This window comes from Pleurodeles waltl, chromosome 1_2 (genome assembly GCF_031143425.1).
Source record: "Pleurodeles waltl isolate 20211129_DDA chromosome 1_2, aPleWal1.hap1.20221129, whole genome shotgun sequence".
In the NCBI taxonomy this organism is placed as follows: domain Eukaryota; kingdom Metazoa; phylum Chordata; class Amphibia; order Caudata; family Salamandridae; genus Pleurodeles; species Pleurodeles waltl.
Window position 1 is genome coordinate 1,275,048,329 of NC_090437.1, and position 17,904 is coordinate 1,275,066,232.

The following is a 17,904-nucleotide window of genomic DNA, read 5'->3' on the forward strand; positions in this document are numbered from 1 at the left end:
CTAATGAATACTCCCATGGCGCCAGCATTCAATGGAAATCTTCTTCCTAGTCTCTGCACGTGGACGAGGACGTCACTCTAGCCCACGTGACGCCGCCTGACGTCATACAGGCAATAAGAGGTCCTCGACGACGTGCCGACGTCAGTTCCCTTTTTTCCGTGCATTCGTAACGGTTATCTTCGAGGGAGCAACTGTTACTTTTGTGGTTACAGTGTATTTTTTGCTGCGTAGTCCTTCTCTGCAGTAATAATGTCGCAGAGAAAGTCGGGTTTCAAGCCTTGTCGAGAGTGTGGGGGCAAGATGTCAGTTACAGATCCTCACTCCGACTGCCTTTGGTGTTTGAGCTCCGACCACGACGTCTCAACTTGCGATTCATGCCAGCACATGAATCCGAAGGCCCTCAAGGAACGTGAGGCTAAGTTGTTTATGGCGAAGTCGAAGAAAGAAAAGCATCACAAGAAGTCTTCTTCGCCAAGGCATCGGCGTCATCGAGACTCCCGGCGCCGTAAAGATTCACGGTGCCATTCAAGCAAGGAGACTCGTTCCAGGTCGCCTTCGGATCGGCGCCGGAGGACTTGGGAGGTCAGTCCCACAGTCACGCCGCATCCGTCGACGCCGTTGCCCTCTCCGGCGTCACCGACTTCACCTGGGCAGGCGTCGGTGATTGAGGTGATGCAGCCTCTTGTGTTGTCTCCGGCGTCGCAGACGTCGAGGCCGGCGTCGGGGTCGCCTTCGATACAGGCACCCCAGTATCCGTCTTTTCCCACCCCTGGAACCGATAGTACCGCATTCCTAAATGCGATGTATACCATCTTCCAACAGATGGCTCCAGGGGGTGCTCTGGCTGGTCCTTTGGCCTTTTCATTGGGTGATCCTGCTCCTCTACGGCCGGCACCCTTTATGCCCTTTCTCCCTTTTGGGAACGTGGGCTCGGCGCGGGTGTCGGCGCCGGTGGCTGCTCCGGTGGCTTCAGAGGGATTGGCCCCGGAGATTTCCATCCCGTCGACGTCGGGATTTCGTCCTGTGACTCCGGTGGGTCCATCTGCTACAAGTTCTCTTCGTCCTGCTCTTTCATCGGCGTCGAAGTTGCCTGTGGCGCCGGACGCGGCGTCGGTTGCTTCTGGGGATTGGCGCCGATCTTCGACTTCGGCGGAGGCCATGTCGACTCCGCGTATCGAGCAGAGGCTACATTCGAGGAGACGGGCTCTTCGTCTATTGGAAGAGCAGGAGTACCAACGAGTCCTGGAGGAAGGAGAACTGGAGGACTCTGGTGATGGACTGCATGGTCTGGATACAGCCAGTGGGCTGGACACTTCCCCTGAGTGGGATCTTTCGTCTCCAGGGGAATATACGGAGGAGGCGGCTTCCTTTCACGCTGTAGTGCGGAAGGCAGCTAACTTTCTGGACCTGCCTTTGCCGGTGGCAGAGGCGAAGCAGAATCTTCTAATGGAGGTGCTACATCCGGCCTCTGCTGCAGCGGAGCCTCTCTTGCCGTTTAATGAGGCTTTGCTTGATCCGGTGCTAGAGGTGTGGAAGAGGCCAGTATCTTCCTTAGCGGTTCATAGGGCTGTGGCCAGGAGGTATCGAGCTGCGCCATCTGACCCTGGCTTTCTTTCTAGACACCCTACACCGGAGAGCTTGGTGGTGCAAGCCTCCTGTTCATCAAAATCAGCGCCTGGATCTTTCCCGACGGTGCCTGGAGACAGGGACTCGAAAAAGCTGGATGCCCAGTCCAAGAATTTTTTTTCATCCTGCAGTCTGGCGTTGAAGGCCACCAACGCAACTTGCATTCTGGGGAGATACATCCATGCTCTTATGGATGACATTTCGTCATCATTTACAGAGCTTCCCCAGGGTCTTTTGGATGTTGTTTCGGATGCCCAGGCTGCCGCGACCCAGGTTATTCAGTCTGGGCTGGACACGACCGACTCGGTGGCTAGGGCAATGGGCACGGCTGTGGTGGCAAGGAGACAGGCCTGGCTCCGTAATTCGGGGTTTTCTGCGGATGTGCAGTCAACCCTATTGGACCTCCCGTTTGATGGGGACAAACTGTTTGGGGCCAAGGCAGATTCGGCCTTGGAGCGATTTAAGTAGAGCAGGGCCACAGCCAAATCATTAGGGCTCCAAGCTCCTTCTTCCTCTGCCTCTTCCAGATTTTTCAGGTGGTTTCGTGGATTTGGGCGTGGCTCTTCCTCCTCTTCCTTTCGGGGGAGATTCCAGCAACCTGCCTCTTCCCATCCCTATAGATCTTTTAGAGGGAGAGGTAGGGCCCGCACCAGAGGAGCCTCTCAGCAGCACTCTGCCTCTTCCTCGTCCTCTGGAGGGGTGCAGCAGGGAAAGCAGCCTTAGGCTTCCACCATTTCCCACTCACTCCTCTCCTGTAGGGGGAAGATTACGGCATTTTCTCTGCAAGTGGAAGACTATTACAACGGACACTTGGGTTCTCAGTATTGTGGGAAAAGGCTACACCCTTCCCTTTCGGGAGCTCCCGCACCCCATCCCGCCTCGCCCATCTTATTGTTCAGAAGAACACCTCTTGTTGCTAGAACAGGAGGTACAAGTCCTCCTTTCAAAGGGCGCGGTGGAGTTGGTCCCAGAGCAGGAAAGGGGTCGAGGTTGTTACTCAAGGTATTTCCTGATTCCCAAGAAGGATGGTCGGTTGAGACCAATCCTTGATCTGAGGATCTTGAATTGGTTCCTCAAACAGGAAAAGTTCAAGATGCTGACCCTAGCTCAGGTGCTTTTGGCGTTGAACAAGGAAGATTGGATGGTGTCTGTCGACTTGCAGGATGCTTACTTTCATATCCAGATACTCAAGTCACACAGGAAGTATCTCCGGTTTGTGGTAGGATCGCAGCACTATCAGTTTGCGGTCCTTCCGTTTGGTCTTACTTCAGCACCTCGAGTCTTCACGAAGGTGATGTCGGTGGTTGCGGCAGAGCTCAGAAGGAAGGGGATAGCAGTATTCCCTTACTTGGACGATTGGTTGATCAAAGCCAAGTCTCCGGAGCTTGTGTTGCATTATCTGCAGTCAACGACTCAGTTGTTGTTCGACCTGGGCTTTTCGGTGAACGAGCCCAAATCTCACCTGGAGCCCTCTCAGCGCCTCCTGTTCATAGGGGCAGTACTGGATACAACATTGAGTCGAGCCTTTCCTCCGCCTCAGCGGATTCAAGATATTCAGGAATTGGTTCCAATGTTTCGAAGTGGAGCGGTAGTTCCAGTCCTCAAGGTCCTTCGTCTGCTCGGTCTGTTTGCCTCCTGCATTCTGTTGGTCACGCATGCTCGCTGGCACATGAGGGCTCTTCAGTGGTGCCTCCGAAGGCAGTGGTCTCAACACAAAGGAGATCTAGAAGGTGCTGTCAAGATCTCCAGAGATGCTGCTGTGGACTTGAAGTGGTTCATTGCGAGCAACAATCTTTCACAAGGAAAGCAGTTCGCGCAGTCGCCACCAGTGGCCACGGTCATAACGGATGCTTCCACTCTAGGGTGGGGAGCTCATCTGGGGGATCTGGAGATCAAAGGCCTTTGGTCTCCAGAGGAACAGATGTTTCATATTAATCTGTTAGAGTTACGGGCTGTACGTCTGGCTCTCAAGGCCTTCCTCCCTTCCCTTCGTGGTCAGTCGGTACAGGTCCTGACGGACAATACTACCACGATGTGGTACATAAACAGGGAGGAGTAGGGTCGTACCTTCTCTGCAGAGAAGCTCTTTGACTATGGTCCTGGGCAAAGGACCATCAGATTTGCTTGGTAGCAAATCATCTGGCCGGGGTCTTGAATGTATGTGCGGACGGTCTCAGTCGCCAATTCTCGGCAGACCACGAGTGGCGTCTCCATCCAGATCAAGCCCGTTTGATCTTCCAAAGGTGGGGGTTTCCTCGGGTAGATCTGTTTGCCACTCTGGAGAACGCGCATTGTCCGTTATTCTGCAGCCTCCAGTATCCGATGCAGGGAGCGTTGGGGGACGCGTTTCAAATAACCTGGTGCGGCCAGTTGCTTTACGCGTTTCCTCCCATACCCTTGATTCCTCGAGTATTGAGGAAGATTCGCCAAGACCGGGCGCTAGTCTTCTTAATAGCTCCGGATTGGCCAAGGAGGGTGTGGTACTCCGACCTTCTCCAACTCTCAATGTGCCCTCAGCTCTGTCTCCCTTTCAGGGCAGACCTCCTCTCGCAGTCGCAGGGGCAGGTTTTACACCCCAACCTCCAGAGTCTGCACCTACATGCCTGGAGATTGAACGGGGCAACCTGAGTTCCTTCTCTCTTCCGCCTGATGTAGTGGATGTTATATTAGCGGCCAGGCGACACTCCACTAAATCTATCTACGCTAATAGGTGGTCTAAATTTTTTTGAGTGGTGTGGAGAGAGGCAGATTGATCCCTTACATGCTCATCTATCGGACGTTTTGTCTTTTGCTCTGTCTCTAGCGCAGAAAGGTTGTGCAGTGGCTACCATTAAGGGTTATTTGTCGGCCTTGTCAGCCTTCATTTGTCTTCCAGACCAACCATCGTTATTTAAATCCCCTATTGTTATCAGATTCTTGAAAGGTCTTCTAAATAAATATCCTCCAAAACCATTCGTTATGCCGCAATGGGATTTGTCCTTGGTCCTGACTTTCCTTATGGGGTCCCCTTTTGAGCCTATGCATTCTTGCCCCTTAAGGTATTTGGTTATAAAAACAGTTTTCCTGGTAGCTATAACATCTGCAAGGAGAGTGAGTGAGTTGCAGGCCTTATCGGTAAAGCCCCCTTATACAACTTTTTATGGGGATAAGGTGGTGTTGAGGACCAAGGCTGCTTTCCTCCCGAAGGTTGTTTCACTGTTCCATTTGGCTCAGACAATTACTTTGTCCACGTTCTATCCTCCGCCTCATCCTTCTAAAGAGGAAGAAAGACTGCACCGTCTGGACCCAAAGAGGGCGTTGAGCTTCTTTATTGATAGAACAAAGGATTTCAGGCTGGAGGATCAGCTGTTCATCGGGTACGTGGGCAAGAGGAGAGGAAAGGCAGTCCACAAGAGAACACTCTCCAGGTGGGTTGTTCTTTGCATTAAAATCTGTTACTCTTTGGCAAAGAAGGATCCTCCTGAGGGCATTAGAGCTCATTCCACCAGAGCTAAGTCGGCCACTTCGGCCTTGGCCAGAGGTGTTCCTGTGGTCGACATCTGCAAGGCCGCAACTTGGTCGTCCCTTCACACTTTTGCGAAACATTACTGTTTGGACTCTGAGGTCAGAAGGGACGGCCATTTTGCACGGTCAGTGCTGCAGGATTTCTTGGTTTGACCATTTAGGCACGCGCCACCGGGCGTGGTACTGCTTTGGGACTCTATTCATTAGGTGAGGAATCCACAGGTAGTTGTATCCATCAGAAGAACGAGTTACTTACCTTCGGTAACGACTTTTCTGGTGGATACATTAGCTACCTGTGGATTCCTCACGGTCCCACCCGCCTCCCCGTTGCCTTTCTGGTCTTACCAAGTAATCCTTGAGTGCGCTCCTCTTGGTCTTCAAGGTTGCAATAGATGTTGTATATATGGATACTTGTGTATATTTATCTGTATATGTATATATGTATATATCTTTGTGTATATACATGATTTGCATATATTTGTTCGTTTAAAAAATAAAATAAAAAAAGAGAGTTATATTAAATTTACAGCTATTCATTGCAATATTGTGTATTTTACAAGGTTATGGGATGTTGCCTTGCTCTTTCATTGCATTGGGTTGTTGTTCTCATGCATGTAAAAAATGTTGGTACTGACGTCGGCACGTCGTCTAGGACCTCTTATTGCCTGTATGACGTCAGACGGCGTCGCGTGGGCTAGAGTGACGTCCTCGTCGACGTGCAGAGACTAGGAAGAAGATTTCCGTCGAATGCTGGCGCCATGGGAGTATTCATTAGGTGAGGAATCCACAGGTAGCTAATGTATCCACCAGAAAAGTCGTTACCGGAGGTAAGTAACTCGTTCGTTTGTGTCTGTGTATGTAAAATATTCTTGTGAAATTCGACTGACACCTCACAATACCCGATTGAAAGCTCCTGCATCCAATTATTTATTTTGGGATGAATGGCGTTTACCATTTCATAAAAACAATTCTGAGAATGCCTTTTTTTTTTTTTTTTCAAAATTGCCTTTTGCATGCTTGTGTTTTTCAGGCGTAAATGTAATGGTTGCATGTCCTACTTTCAGGACCATTTCTGTTAGAGGTATTTATTTCACTGCTTGACTTCCTGGGACATTTTCTCAGATTTCTATATTTTACATTATCAAACAATTACTTTGGATGCGTTTAATAATTGACTCCCTTACCTTCCCTAAACACCATTTATCCTTGACCCCTAAAAATCCTCACTACGCCTAAACTCCACCCATCGCTAGCCCCTAAACCCCACACATCTCTGAACCCTCAAAACCTCTTATCTCGCTAAACTCCACCCATTCCAGAACCCTAAAACCCCACACCATCCCTAAACTTCACCAACCCTGAACCCTTAAAGCCTATAAACTCTGTTCATCACTGAACCTTAAAAACCTCACCACTCTTAAACTGCCGATTCATGCACCCGAAAAACCCTCTCAGCTCTCCTAAACACAATCCATTCTTGTTCCCTTAAAAACCCCTCACCTGCCCACAAACTTCATGTATTCATGATCACTAAAAGTCCCTCATCACTTCTAAACATCGCCCATCCCTGAATCCTAAAACCCCTCACTACTGCTAAACTCCTCCCAAGTTTAATGTAATTTTGGATGTTTCCTTTAAATTATCTGTCACTAAAACATTTCCTTTCATTTCTGATTTGTTTGGATTTCCTTAAAATTGATTTTCCATGATTTGTTTTCCTCCACTGTGGTTTATCGGTTTTCTTGTTTCCATTAATTCACATCCTGCAGCGCTTTGCGCTTGTTTCGTTCAAGATAGGTATAATTGCGTGTTTACAGACCTATTAGCCAACAGAGCCTAGTGGAGTGGACATTGATTCTGGGATATCGGCCCAAGGCTGTGGATAGAGGAAATTCCACATTACTTCCCCAGCTCAACATGTTAGGTTCATGTTGGTTTGGCTCATAATGTGTTAGAATGGCCGTTTTTCAGAGCCAGGGGGTGGACTTCCAGTTCAGAAAATTGAGTCGGTCCCTTTCAGTGGGAATTAACATATATCCTTTGTTTTTCGTATGCAGGCCCTCCCTGCATGCCCCATACAGGCTACTTGTGAAGCTGCGTCTAAGGAGGAGAACAAGGAGAAGAACCGATATGTCAACATTCTGCCGTGTAGGTATCAGCTCTGAATGGCTAGTTTTCTGACTGATGGCCACATCTAAATGAGCACTCATTTTCTTTGTCGCTAGTCTGACATTTTGAAATGTGTCCGCCTTGACTGTAGATGAAGTAGTGAGTTTTGGACACTGCAGCCCAGGAGGTAGACTCACACACAGGTCTGCAGTGGTACCTTTGGAAACTCAAATGTGGGGTAGAATTAAGTGGGGTGGGGCATCTTATGAAATCAATTAACCCTTTCTTAATGGCATGGGCAAAGAGCATTCATCAACACACCATCAGACACCAATTATGAATGTAACACACTGCCTTCCTGAATTTGTTGGAAATTTGTGGCTCTTTTCTCATTGTCCTTCCACTGTTGTCCATTAAACTCCAAATCCACGGTTGATGAATAAGGTGATTTAACCAGTACTTTCCCTACCCTTCCCCCGCCCCACATTGCTCTATTTCATTAAATGCAGTTAATCTAATCGTTACTGCTTTTTAGCTAGAGATATCTATATTTGCCTCTTTCTGTTTACCTTTGATTATAATTTATTTGTCTGCAATTAATTGTTGCTACAGTTCGGATGACTGGTGTTTAGGTAACTGTTCTTGTTTGACCTTTTGAAAACACAGCTATCTCTGCGGCTTGATAAAGTTGAATTGCACAATAAGTCAAACTGTTTGTTCCTTTTTACACTGTATTATATGTTTTCTAAGTGTCGTTCTCTTTGCCAACAGATGACCACTCTCGGCTTCACCTGTCTCCAATTGAGGGCGTCCCAGACTCCGACTACATCAATGCGTCTTTCATTAACGTGAGCCAGGACCTTCTTTGTATAGATTTACTAGCCCTGCTAGTGAACTAATCTTTTTTATCGTTATACTTTCTAGAAGGCTACTAAGACACCGTGAATTTATATATCTATATATTTTTTTAAGTGTTGAGCATCACTTATCGAAACAAACTGGAAAATATTGTACTGCAGAAAATTAAACAGTGCATGCATTTCTGAGACCAGTATACAACACTAGTCATGAAAATACGATCCGCTGTATGTTCAGTTACAGTTGAAATCAGCAGAAATGCACCTTTTGCATCCCTTGTATCTTTGACATTTGTGTTCAGGTAAAATCACTGTATGTGTAAAATTGCGCAGCGTCTACATAAGTGAGTTCTGACCCACGCTCTACTCTTGGAATGATGCAGAAATCTGGCTTATAGCATGTGGTGTCTGGTCCTTGAAATTTGTATTGTGATTTCACCTTTCAATGGTGGTAGTCCTCGGTAACAATCCATGTGTAAAACCTAAATTTCCCAAATGTTTTGGTAATCCAGAATAATTGTTTCGGGGAAGCAAGACCGCTTAAAACATTTAGCGAGTACATTTTACTGTTATATTTGCTATAAATATACATATATTTATCTTTTTTAATTTAATTAACACATTTAGCTCTTTATTTTTTATGAAGATATCAGAAGGTACTCACTATACTGTGTTTCTAGCCCACACCACAGTGTGAGTGCGTAGTACAGAAGTACAGTCCCTGGAGGTAGTACAACGCCACAGTTCCTGCAGGTGCTACCCCAGCACAGTTCCTGCAGGTGCTACCCCAGCACAGTTCCTGCAGGTGCTACCCCAGCACAGTTCCTGCAGGTGCTACCCCAGCACAGTTCCTGCAGGTGCTACACCAGCACAGTTCCTGCAGGTGCGACACCAGCACAGTTCCTGCAGGTGCGACACCAGCACAGTTCCTGCTGGTGCTACACCAGCACAGTTCCTGCTGGTTCCCTTAGAAAATTTAAGAAAGTGATTTTCTTTTTAAATATTTGAAATGTTTCTGCTAGAACCGTCTGATAGAGCCTTCTAGTTGCAAATTCCTTACCTTAGAATTTCCCCTAGGCGTTGGACTGGATCTGGAGATTTTTCTTCGAGCAGAACCCCTGTGCGCCATCAGGTGGAGTCTGTCGCCTCCGCGTCCGTCGTTAGCGTTGTGGTCGCCGTGCTGGCGTTGCAGTGATATGTAGGCGCCACCCCAGCGCACTGACGTCAGTTCTTTTCTTTCTTCGCCAGCGTACACTCCGATCCAGAGAAGAGTTACCCACAGTTGCTTTTTGACTGACTTCTCAAACTTTTTGTCGAAGTTTTTAACCTACTTGGTGTGTCAAGATGTCTTCCTGCAAGACTGGATTCAAGCAGTGTGACTCCTGTCACCACATGATGTCGGTGACAGATCAGCACCTTGTGTGCTTGTGGTGCCTGGAGCATGACCACAACCCGAAGTTGTGCTCCGAGTGCCGGGCCGTGAACCTGAAGGCTTTGATGGTGTGGTCCCTAAAGCTGATGGCGGCCTGGCACTTGGCTTCACATTGCTCCCGGTCTCGTTAGAGAGGAAGTTCACAAGAACGTTCACGGAGGCATAACCACTCATCCTCTTTCCACTCCTTGTTGTGACCCGAATGTCCCGACAATTTGAAGTCTAGGAAGGCCAAATATTCTTCGACTTAACCCTGTCGCTCAGACGATGCGACACAGGAGGAGCACTGATGCTCTAGGCCTCCATCCACGGAGCCTGCTTCTGGGTATGCTCTACGCCTCTACGAATTTCCAGGACGCCTGGAGCCACCCCTGCCCATCTCACAGTTTTACGAGGCCATGAGCCTCATTTTTGGGCAGTCTGGCCCTCCTGTGACGCCTTCGGGCCCAGTGGGGTTGAAAAGGGGTCCCCCTTGGGTTGCTAGCAGATTTGGCCTCTGCTCCGGAGGGCACCCCAGGATCTGTTACGAGATCTGTGCGGACGCTGGCCGTGCCATCATGACCTTCCCCGGTGCCGGTAGGTACGTTGATGCTCCTGGCGCTGGTCGGGCCCACGATCAATGTCCATACTAATTCCTGAACCCAATCTGGAGCTGGAACTACGTCTCTTGACTCCGAATCAGTCTTCGACAGGGACTTTGTTCCCTAGATTGAGAGTATGAAGGGGTCGCTGGACCTTTTAGAATTCCAGCAAGAAGATCCAAAAAAGGGAGAGGGCTTAGGAATTGGGCAAAGCCAGTGGTCTTGACACCTCTCCTGATGTCATGTCTACAGAGGAAGGAACCTCATATTCAGTGTTGGTGAGAAGAGCAGCCAAGGTCTGGGCCTCGAGGTGCCCTTCGTGGCTGTCAGTACTCACCTCCTGTCTGAGCCCCGTCAGCCCGGGGCTTCTACGTCTGAACCCCTGTTGCCATTCAATGAAGCCCTTACTGAAGTCCTGCTGGGGACGTGTCTAATCCGAGCACATGGCTTCTATCAGCAGGACAGTCGCTCGCCACCATAGGCCTGCGCCTAACGACCCTAAATTCCTGACCCGGCATCCTCCGCCTGAGAGTTTGGTCATCCAGGCTTCTTCCTCTTCTGGTGCATTCCCTTCCGCACTGCCAAACAGGGAATCAAAACGACAGGAAGAAAGTGTTCTCTTCCTCCAGTCTGGCGTTGTGGTCCGTAAATACCGCATGCCTTTTGGGACGCTATTCCCATACTTTATGGTATACGGTCACGCAGGTGCTCCCACGGGTCCTGGAGGAGGCCCAGGCCATTATATCCCAAGCTGTTGCTGATGTGAGATGCTGCCAAGTTCACAGTTCGTTGTGGGCTGGACACGACTGACTCACTAGGTAGATTGGCTATGTCGACAGTAGCGCTGAGGCTCCACGCTTGGTTGGGGACATCTGGCTTTTTCGGGGATTTCCAGCAATCGCTTATGTACATGCACTTTGATGGCACTCGTCTCTTCGGAGACAAAGCGGACTCTGTGCTTGGGTGCTTTAAGGAGTCTCGGGCTAATGCTTGGTCCGTTGGCCTCACAGCTGCTCCTCTCCCCCTTCAGTCCTCTTTTGGACCCTTTCATGGCTACGGAAGGGGCGTCCACCCGTGTCCATTTCCCTCCAGCCACAGTGCCGTAATGCTGCCCAGTCTCTGCGTGGCCACGGATGTGGGATCCAATGTTCCCGGGGATCAGGGAGCCAGCGGTCCACCCAGTCCACCCCCCCCTGCTGCATCCTCCAAACCTTCCTAGTCCGTCGCCATCACCTGCCCCACTGGGAATCCATCACGACAGACAGGTTGGTTTTGAAAATAGTCCGAAGGGGCTACTCCCTCCTCTTCGAGACTACCCCTCCAGCCATGCCACCATCCTACGATTGGATAACGGAGGATTACTTGGCACTTCTCCACTAGGAAGATATTGCTCTCTTGGCCAAGGAAGCTATAGAGAGGGTCCCTGTGCCAGAAGTAGGTTGTGGTTGTTTTTCCCGCTACTTTCTGGTGTCCAAAAAGGATAAGGGCCTCCGCCCTATCCTTGACCTCTGGTCCCTCAATCTCTTTCTCAGAAAGAAGTTCAAACTGCTCGCTCTGGCTCAGGTCCTATCTGCCTTGGACCCTGGAAACTGGATGGTAGCATTGGACTTGCAGGATGCCTACTATCACATTTCTGTCCTGCCTGCCCACAGACGTTATTTGCAGTAAGCCGCAAGCACGATCAGTTTACCATGCTCCCCTTCAGCCTTACCAACACCCCTTGGGTGTTCACGAAAGTGGTCGCAGCTCATCTGTGCAGGTCAGGAGTTTCTGTCTTTCCCCACTTCGACGACTGGCTGTTGAAAGAGGGCTTGCCCCAGGCTGTCGTCTACCACCTCCAGACTACAACAAACCTCCTTCATTCGCTGGGGTTCACTATAAATGTGCTGAAGTCACACCTGACTCCCTCTCAGATGCTCCCTTTCATCTGAACACCTTTGGACACAGTGCAGTTTCGGGTCTATCCTCCCGAGCGGCAAGTCCAGGATATTCAGGCTATGATACCGATGTTTCGGTGAGAATGACTCTGAGGCAGCTGGGCCTCATTGCCTCCTGCATCTTGCTGGTCCCACATGCCCGATGGCATATGCGGGCTCTGCAGTGGGACCTGAAAATCCAGTGGGTGCAGCATCAGAGGAATCTCTCCGACATGGTTCAGATCTCAGAGGGAACTGTGCAAAGTCTGCAGTGGTGGCTTTCGAACTGATATTGGGTGAAAAGCAGATCCCTCTACCTTCCCCAACCAGATCTGACATTAGTGACAGATGCGTCACTCCGGGGATGGGGCCACCACATTGGGGAAGTGGAGATCAGAGGCGCCTGGTCTCCTCCGGAATCAGGGCTCCACATCAATCTTCTGAAGCCTAGGGTGATCAGACTTGCATTGAAAGCATTCCTTACCTCTCTCAAAAGGAAAGTGGTACAGGTGTTCATGGAAACACCACTGCCATGTGGCACTGCAACAAGCAGGGTGGGGTAGGGTTGTGGGCCCTTTGTAAGGAAGCTCTGCACCTCTGGACATGGTTGGAATGTCAGGGCATTTCCCTAGTGGTTCAACATCGGGTGGGCTTTCTGAACGCCAGAGCAGACTTACTCAGCCATCAATGCCTGGTCAATCACAAATGGTGTCTAAATCCGAAGGTGGCGCAAGGTCTCTTTCAGCAGTGGGGAGAGAGAGCCTTGATCAAATCTGTTTGCCTCTACAGAAAACGCACGTCAGCCGTTTTGTGTGCTGGTGTTTCCAAGGCGGCTCTCGCTCGGTGACTTTGTCTCAAGTGGAACTTGGGCCTCCTATATGCCTTTCCGCGAAATACCACTTCTGCTCAGAGTTCTCAAGAACGACAAGACCCAAGAAATGCTTGTGGCTCCGGACTGGGCTCGAAGAGTTTGCGGAGCTTTTGAGCATGGCCCTCGATCCTCCACTCAGACAGCCTCTTCAGGAGGATCTTCTGTCACATCAGCAGGGGACGGAGCTCCACTCAAACCTGTCCAGTCTCCGCCTTCTTGCTTGGGCATTGAGCAGCGGCAGTTGACAGCTTTCGACCTTCCGCCTGAAGTCTGTAATGTTATCTTGGCAGCCAGGCATCCCTCCACCAAAATGGTATACACCTGTCATTGGAACAAATTTGTGGCATGGTGTACCAAAAAGCCTGTTGATCCCCCTTTCTACACCTCTGTCTGTGGTTCTCTTGTTTGTACTCTCTCTTGCCCAGCAGGGCTCTGCTTTAGGTACCCTTAAGGGTTAACTGTCTGCCATCTCTGCTTTCCTCAGACTACCTGATCAACCCTCCTTATTTATATCTCCCATTGTTGGGAGATTCCTCAAGGGTCTTACCCACATGTTTCCGCCTACCATGTTCATAATGCCCCAGTGGGATTTGAACTTGGTACTCACTTTCCTCACTTGTACTCCTTTTGAGCCTCTTCATAATTGTCCTCTTGAGCTCCTCACCACGAAAACAGCCTCCTTAGTGGCTATCACCTCTGCACTGTGAGTGAGCTGCAAGCTTTCTTTGAAGCCACCCTTCCTCTCTCTCCATCATGACAAAGTGGTGCTTCGTACCAGGGCCTCTTTCCTACCTAGTGCTCAGGCCTTTTCATGTAGGCCAATCCATCATCTTGCCTACTTTTTACGCTTCCCCCCACATCCTTCTTGTGAAGAGGAGAGACTCCACTGTCTGGATCCAAAAAGCGTTTGCATTCTACCACATATCAAAGACTTCGGGGTGGACGATCAACTCTTTGTGGTTATGTGTGTGCGAAGAAAGGACGGGCGGTGCAGAAAAAGATCATCTCTAGATGGGTTGTCTTCTGCTTCAAAATGTGCTAAGCGTTGAATAAAAAGGGTACTGCTTGAATAAAAATCTCCGGATCCAGTCTAACACGTGGGGGAAAGATAAGGAATCTGCAAGTAGAATATCTCTACCTGATAATTTGTTACCCAAGATAAGTAACTTTGTTGCATACTTACTAAAGTTTTATATGTATCTTCCTCTGCATGAGCTTCACATTTAAACTCACTTGGTACAATCCAAGACACCCAGATGAGTGACCTCTACAATAGGCCACGTTCACTTCAGCACATGATCCATTAAGGTGAGTCTTGCTTAGAGCCCCGTCTTTTGAATTGTAGTGTGCTTATACCCTCTTTCTATGGTCACTGCCTTCAGATGAAGGGAGCAGTTCCCTCGCCTTCTTTAAAACTCAGATTGTGAGGGCCATCTCAGCTAGGAACTGAACGTTAACCCAACTTTGTAACACAGCACAAGAGAGGGTCATTTGACCGTTAACTTCATACTGCATGTTCACTAACTGTAGACCATTTTAGAAATGAATATTCCCACTGAACAATGAGTTTAACGATTATAGTAATTACTGACAGAGCTAGGCCTCTCATCAGTGTGGGCAGCCACCAATTGGTGCTATACTATTTGTATGACCGGGGCAGAGCTGGAGACTTAAACCACTGGATCAGACTTGAACCACTAGGGTAACCTAAAGTTAGGTGGCCCCCCTCACCCCCTTGCAGAATCTGGGCCTGTGAGTTTACCATATCTCAGTTATCAATTGGACTTCGGCCAAATGGTCGTACCCACAAACCTCTTCTTCTCCCACCCCGCTGTGCACTGGAGTTCATGGCCAGAGCACATCATAGTTGTGCAGCACAGGGCACAATATCGACCGGGTCGGATAAGAATTTTAGGGGGTCTGAATTGGCACATCATGCAAAGCAAAAACTGCTTGTTAGCATACGTTCAGACTACTGTCTTTGCATATTTGAACTATTGAATGTGCTCATTTACTTTTCTGAACACTTTGTTTTGTCGTGCAGGCACAGCAACATAATGTGTTTATATATTTCTTCTACTAGACATAGGTTTTATTTCATTTTAATAACCTTTTGTTGTAAGTTGAAATCAATTACAAACTACATTTTCAGGATACCACAAAAAAGAAAAGAACTGTATTACAATGTGTCCATTCTAAGTTTTGTGCATTATGCAGGAAAGGCATTGGCCTGGGAAAGTAGCCATGCAGCTAGTTTGGTGGTCTGTCTGCTCGATCTGAGGACAGGAAAGTGAGTCAGGTCCTGACTTTGAGCTTGAGGGGTGCCCCAGTCCTAAATGGTGACATTGGCGTTGGGCATCTCCTTCCTAGGGTGCAGTTCTTTCAGCTGCTAGTCACCCAAGCCCCCAAATGTTTTAACAGAGCAAATGGAAACAGTCGCTTCTTTCATCAAGAAAGACCTTGTAAAAGACGCACTGTTTTCAGCTCGCAGGTATGCAGCTGGAGTGAAAGTCCAAATGCACATACCATGGTAGAATGCTGTGCTTTGAACCTTTGCGTTTATTGAGAGTTTGAAGCATATTCTAAAATAAAATCTGCTAATGAGGCAGTGCAGTTACCGTAACTCTATGCTTTTGAATTTTTTTTAGTAGTTACTTTTGACTGTATTTATAGTATATTCCCGAGTGTCTAGTTAATTGAAAAAAATAAAGAATGAGCTGTTGGGCTCCAGTAAACTAGAATTTTTTTTTTTTAGAGAACTGCTGGTTTTAATCTGGGTCTACTGTAGGTAGGAACAACCTTACATTGGTAACTTCTGTTGGAAGTCTGAAAATGTTTTAATCTGTTCCGGAGATCTCTCATTCTCTTGGTTGGCATTAACTGTCAAACTCTTCATTGCTTTAGTCAGATCATTTACTACTGAGAAGTCCATAATACACTGCTTTGCAGCTCTTTGTGTTTTCTGCTCACAAAAGTTGATTCTGTGCATTGCCATCTCTTAATTTAAGAGATTTTGATTACCAGCTCTGTCTTTCTAATTAAGACATAACTAGCATGCGACCACGTGTTCCCTGTAAACGTGCATCACCTTGCCAGAAATCGTTGAATCCTGATGGACTATAACCTGTCTCACTGCTCAAGTCGGTGCTGACACAAGCAATTGCTTCTTTAATCGTAGTGATAGATCTGGTTTTAGATTACATTATTTGACAGGAGGCTACCATTATGCATTAATCTTATTGCCACTCCTGCAGCACTTTTTTTTTTTTTTTTTTTTTAAATCAAAATTATTTTGATCATTTTTATCATTTACACCATATTACAGCAATGGCAAGAGGCATAACACGTGGTCTCACAATCTTCAAGGTTAGGTAGTAAAGAGTTGCATTGTTTTCTGGCGAAGAGACCAAACATGTTGCAAATGAGATTATCATCGCTGATCAAATAATATAATTGCAGAGGGTGTCCACCCTTCTGTAACATTTACTAACAAGAACAACAAAATCTCCTAATGGGAACAACTGTGAATAACAAACATGGCACACATTGAATCATCCATAAGTAGATTGGGAGTGGCTGAGGTGAGGGGGTGAAAGGATCCCGTTGCAGGGAACAAGCATCGCCTCAAAGCCTTGTCTTGCCTTCCCTGTTAGAATTGAAACAAGTGACGAGCCCTTGAGTCAGTGGAGCAAGCACAGATAGGCAGGCCTCTAGACAAGTACAACACCAAGGGTCCCCAAATAAATTCAAAATTTGTATAGTTATCCATAAAGATGTCAGCCATTCTTTCCATTGTAGGAGCTTGCCATAGCCAAGCATGCCATTGTGTTAATGAGGGCGCTCCACTGGTCTTCTATCCTGCTGCTATACCCACTTTGGCTGCTCCCAGGCATAACCATAATATTGATCTGTCACCTCTTGTTTGGTGGCTGAAGGAATCATCTCTCAGGCCCAGTAGAATGAAATCCGGACTGTTCGGAATGGGATATCCCAAGACTGCTTTAATGTGAGTTAAAATGTCGGCCCAGAGGTGGGCAATCCCACCAAATATGGCGAAAGTCAGCCCGTAACACGCATCCTCTCAAACAAAGATGGGACGTGTTTGGGTAAATACGTGTAAGTTTAGTGGGGTAGAGATAACAATCAAAGAGCAATTTATAGTGAGTCTCCCGCATCCCCACTGACCAGTTGCAACGTGAGATATCAGCCCAACGCTTACTCCATTTGGCCTCTGCTATTTCTCGGCCAAGTATTCACTCCCAGAAGTGTATATATCTGGGTCATGGGGTAGGGATAATAAAAGGGAATATAAAAAGGAGATGCTTCCCTTGGATGACCCAGGCTGTTTGGCAAAATGTTCAACGGGGCTCAAGTCTCTAGTAGCTGCCTCTCGAACATCAGGCCGCAAAACCCAGTGTCTCAGTTGTGTATATTGATAGTGTTCCCCCGGAGGAAGATGGAAATTTCTCAGACAGTGTTTGAAGGTTAAAATCTACTACCCATGAAATAAGTCTGCAATAGTAAGGCAACCTCCAGTTTGCCATGCATCGTAGGGGGACTGGCTGTAGTGCTGGAGTTAAAGACCGGATTGAAATGAATGGGAGTAAAGGGAGAGGGGAAGGACGTCCAGTCGACCCTACGTAGAACCTCATCCCATACCTTGAGTGTGGGTGTGCTTAGGTCCGCATTAGGCAGGCAATCCGACTTTGGCTCCCAAAGAAGGTCCCAAATGTATCTTCCAGCTATCGCTCAATCCATATGGAGCCAATGTTCACCTGACTCACATTTGGACCAATCAGCGATCACTCTTAATTGAGCTGCTTTATAATATCAATGGAAGTCGGGTAAACCCACTCCCCCTGCTTCTTTAGGAAGCCACAGGAGTTTTTGGGATAAGCAGACCGAAGAGAGATGAGGAAAGTGCAATCTTAGTCTGTAGGAAGGCCCTGGAAGAGATAAAGTAGGCGAGTCAGGACCATCATTTTACCGCATGGATTTGCCCCAATCA

At 48.1% G+C, this 17,904-nt stretch overlaps 1 protein-coding gene across 2 annotated transcripts in view; it reads left to right on the forward strand.

Moving 5' to 3' along the window:
- The window catches only part of PTPRA (protein tyrosine phosphatase receptor type A), a 570,283-nt gene that overhangs the window by 333,098 nt on the left and 219,281 nt on the right, over positions 1-17,904 (forward strand). For both annotated transcript variants that reach the window (XM_069204801.1, XM_069204809.1), the window contains 2 exons: positions 7,188-7,278; positions 8,011-8,087. In XM_069204801.1, coding sequence (XP_069060902.1) covers positions 7,188-7,278; positions 8,011-8,087 — 168 coding nt within the window. The remainder of the gene's footprint in view (positions 1-7,187; positions 7,279-8,010; positions 8,088-17,904) is intronic.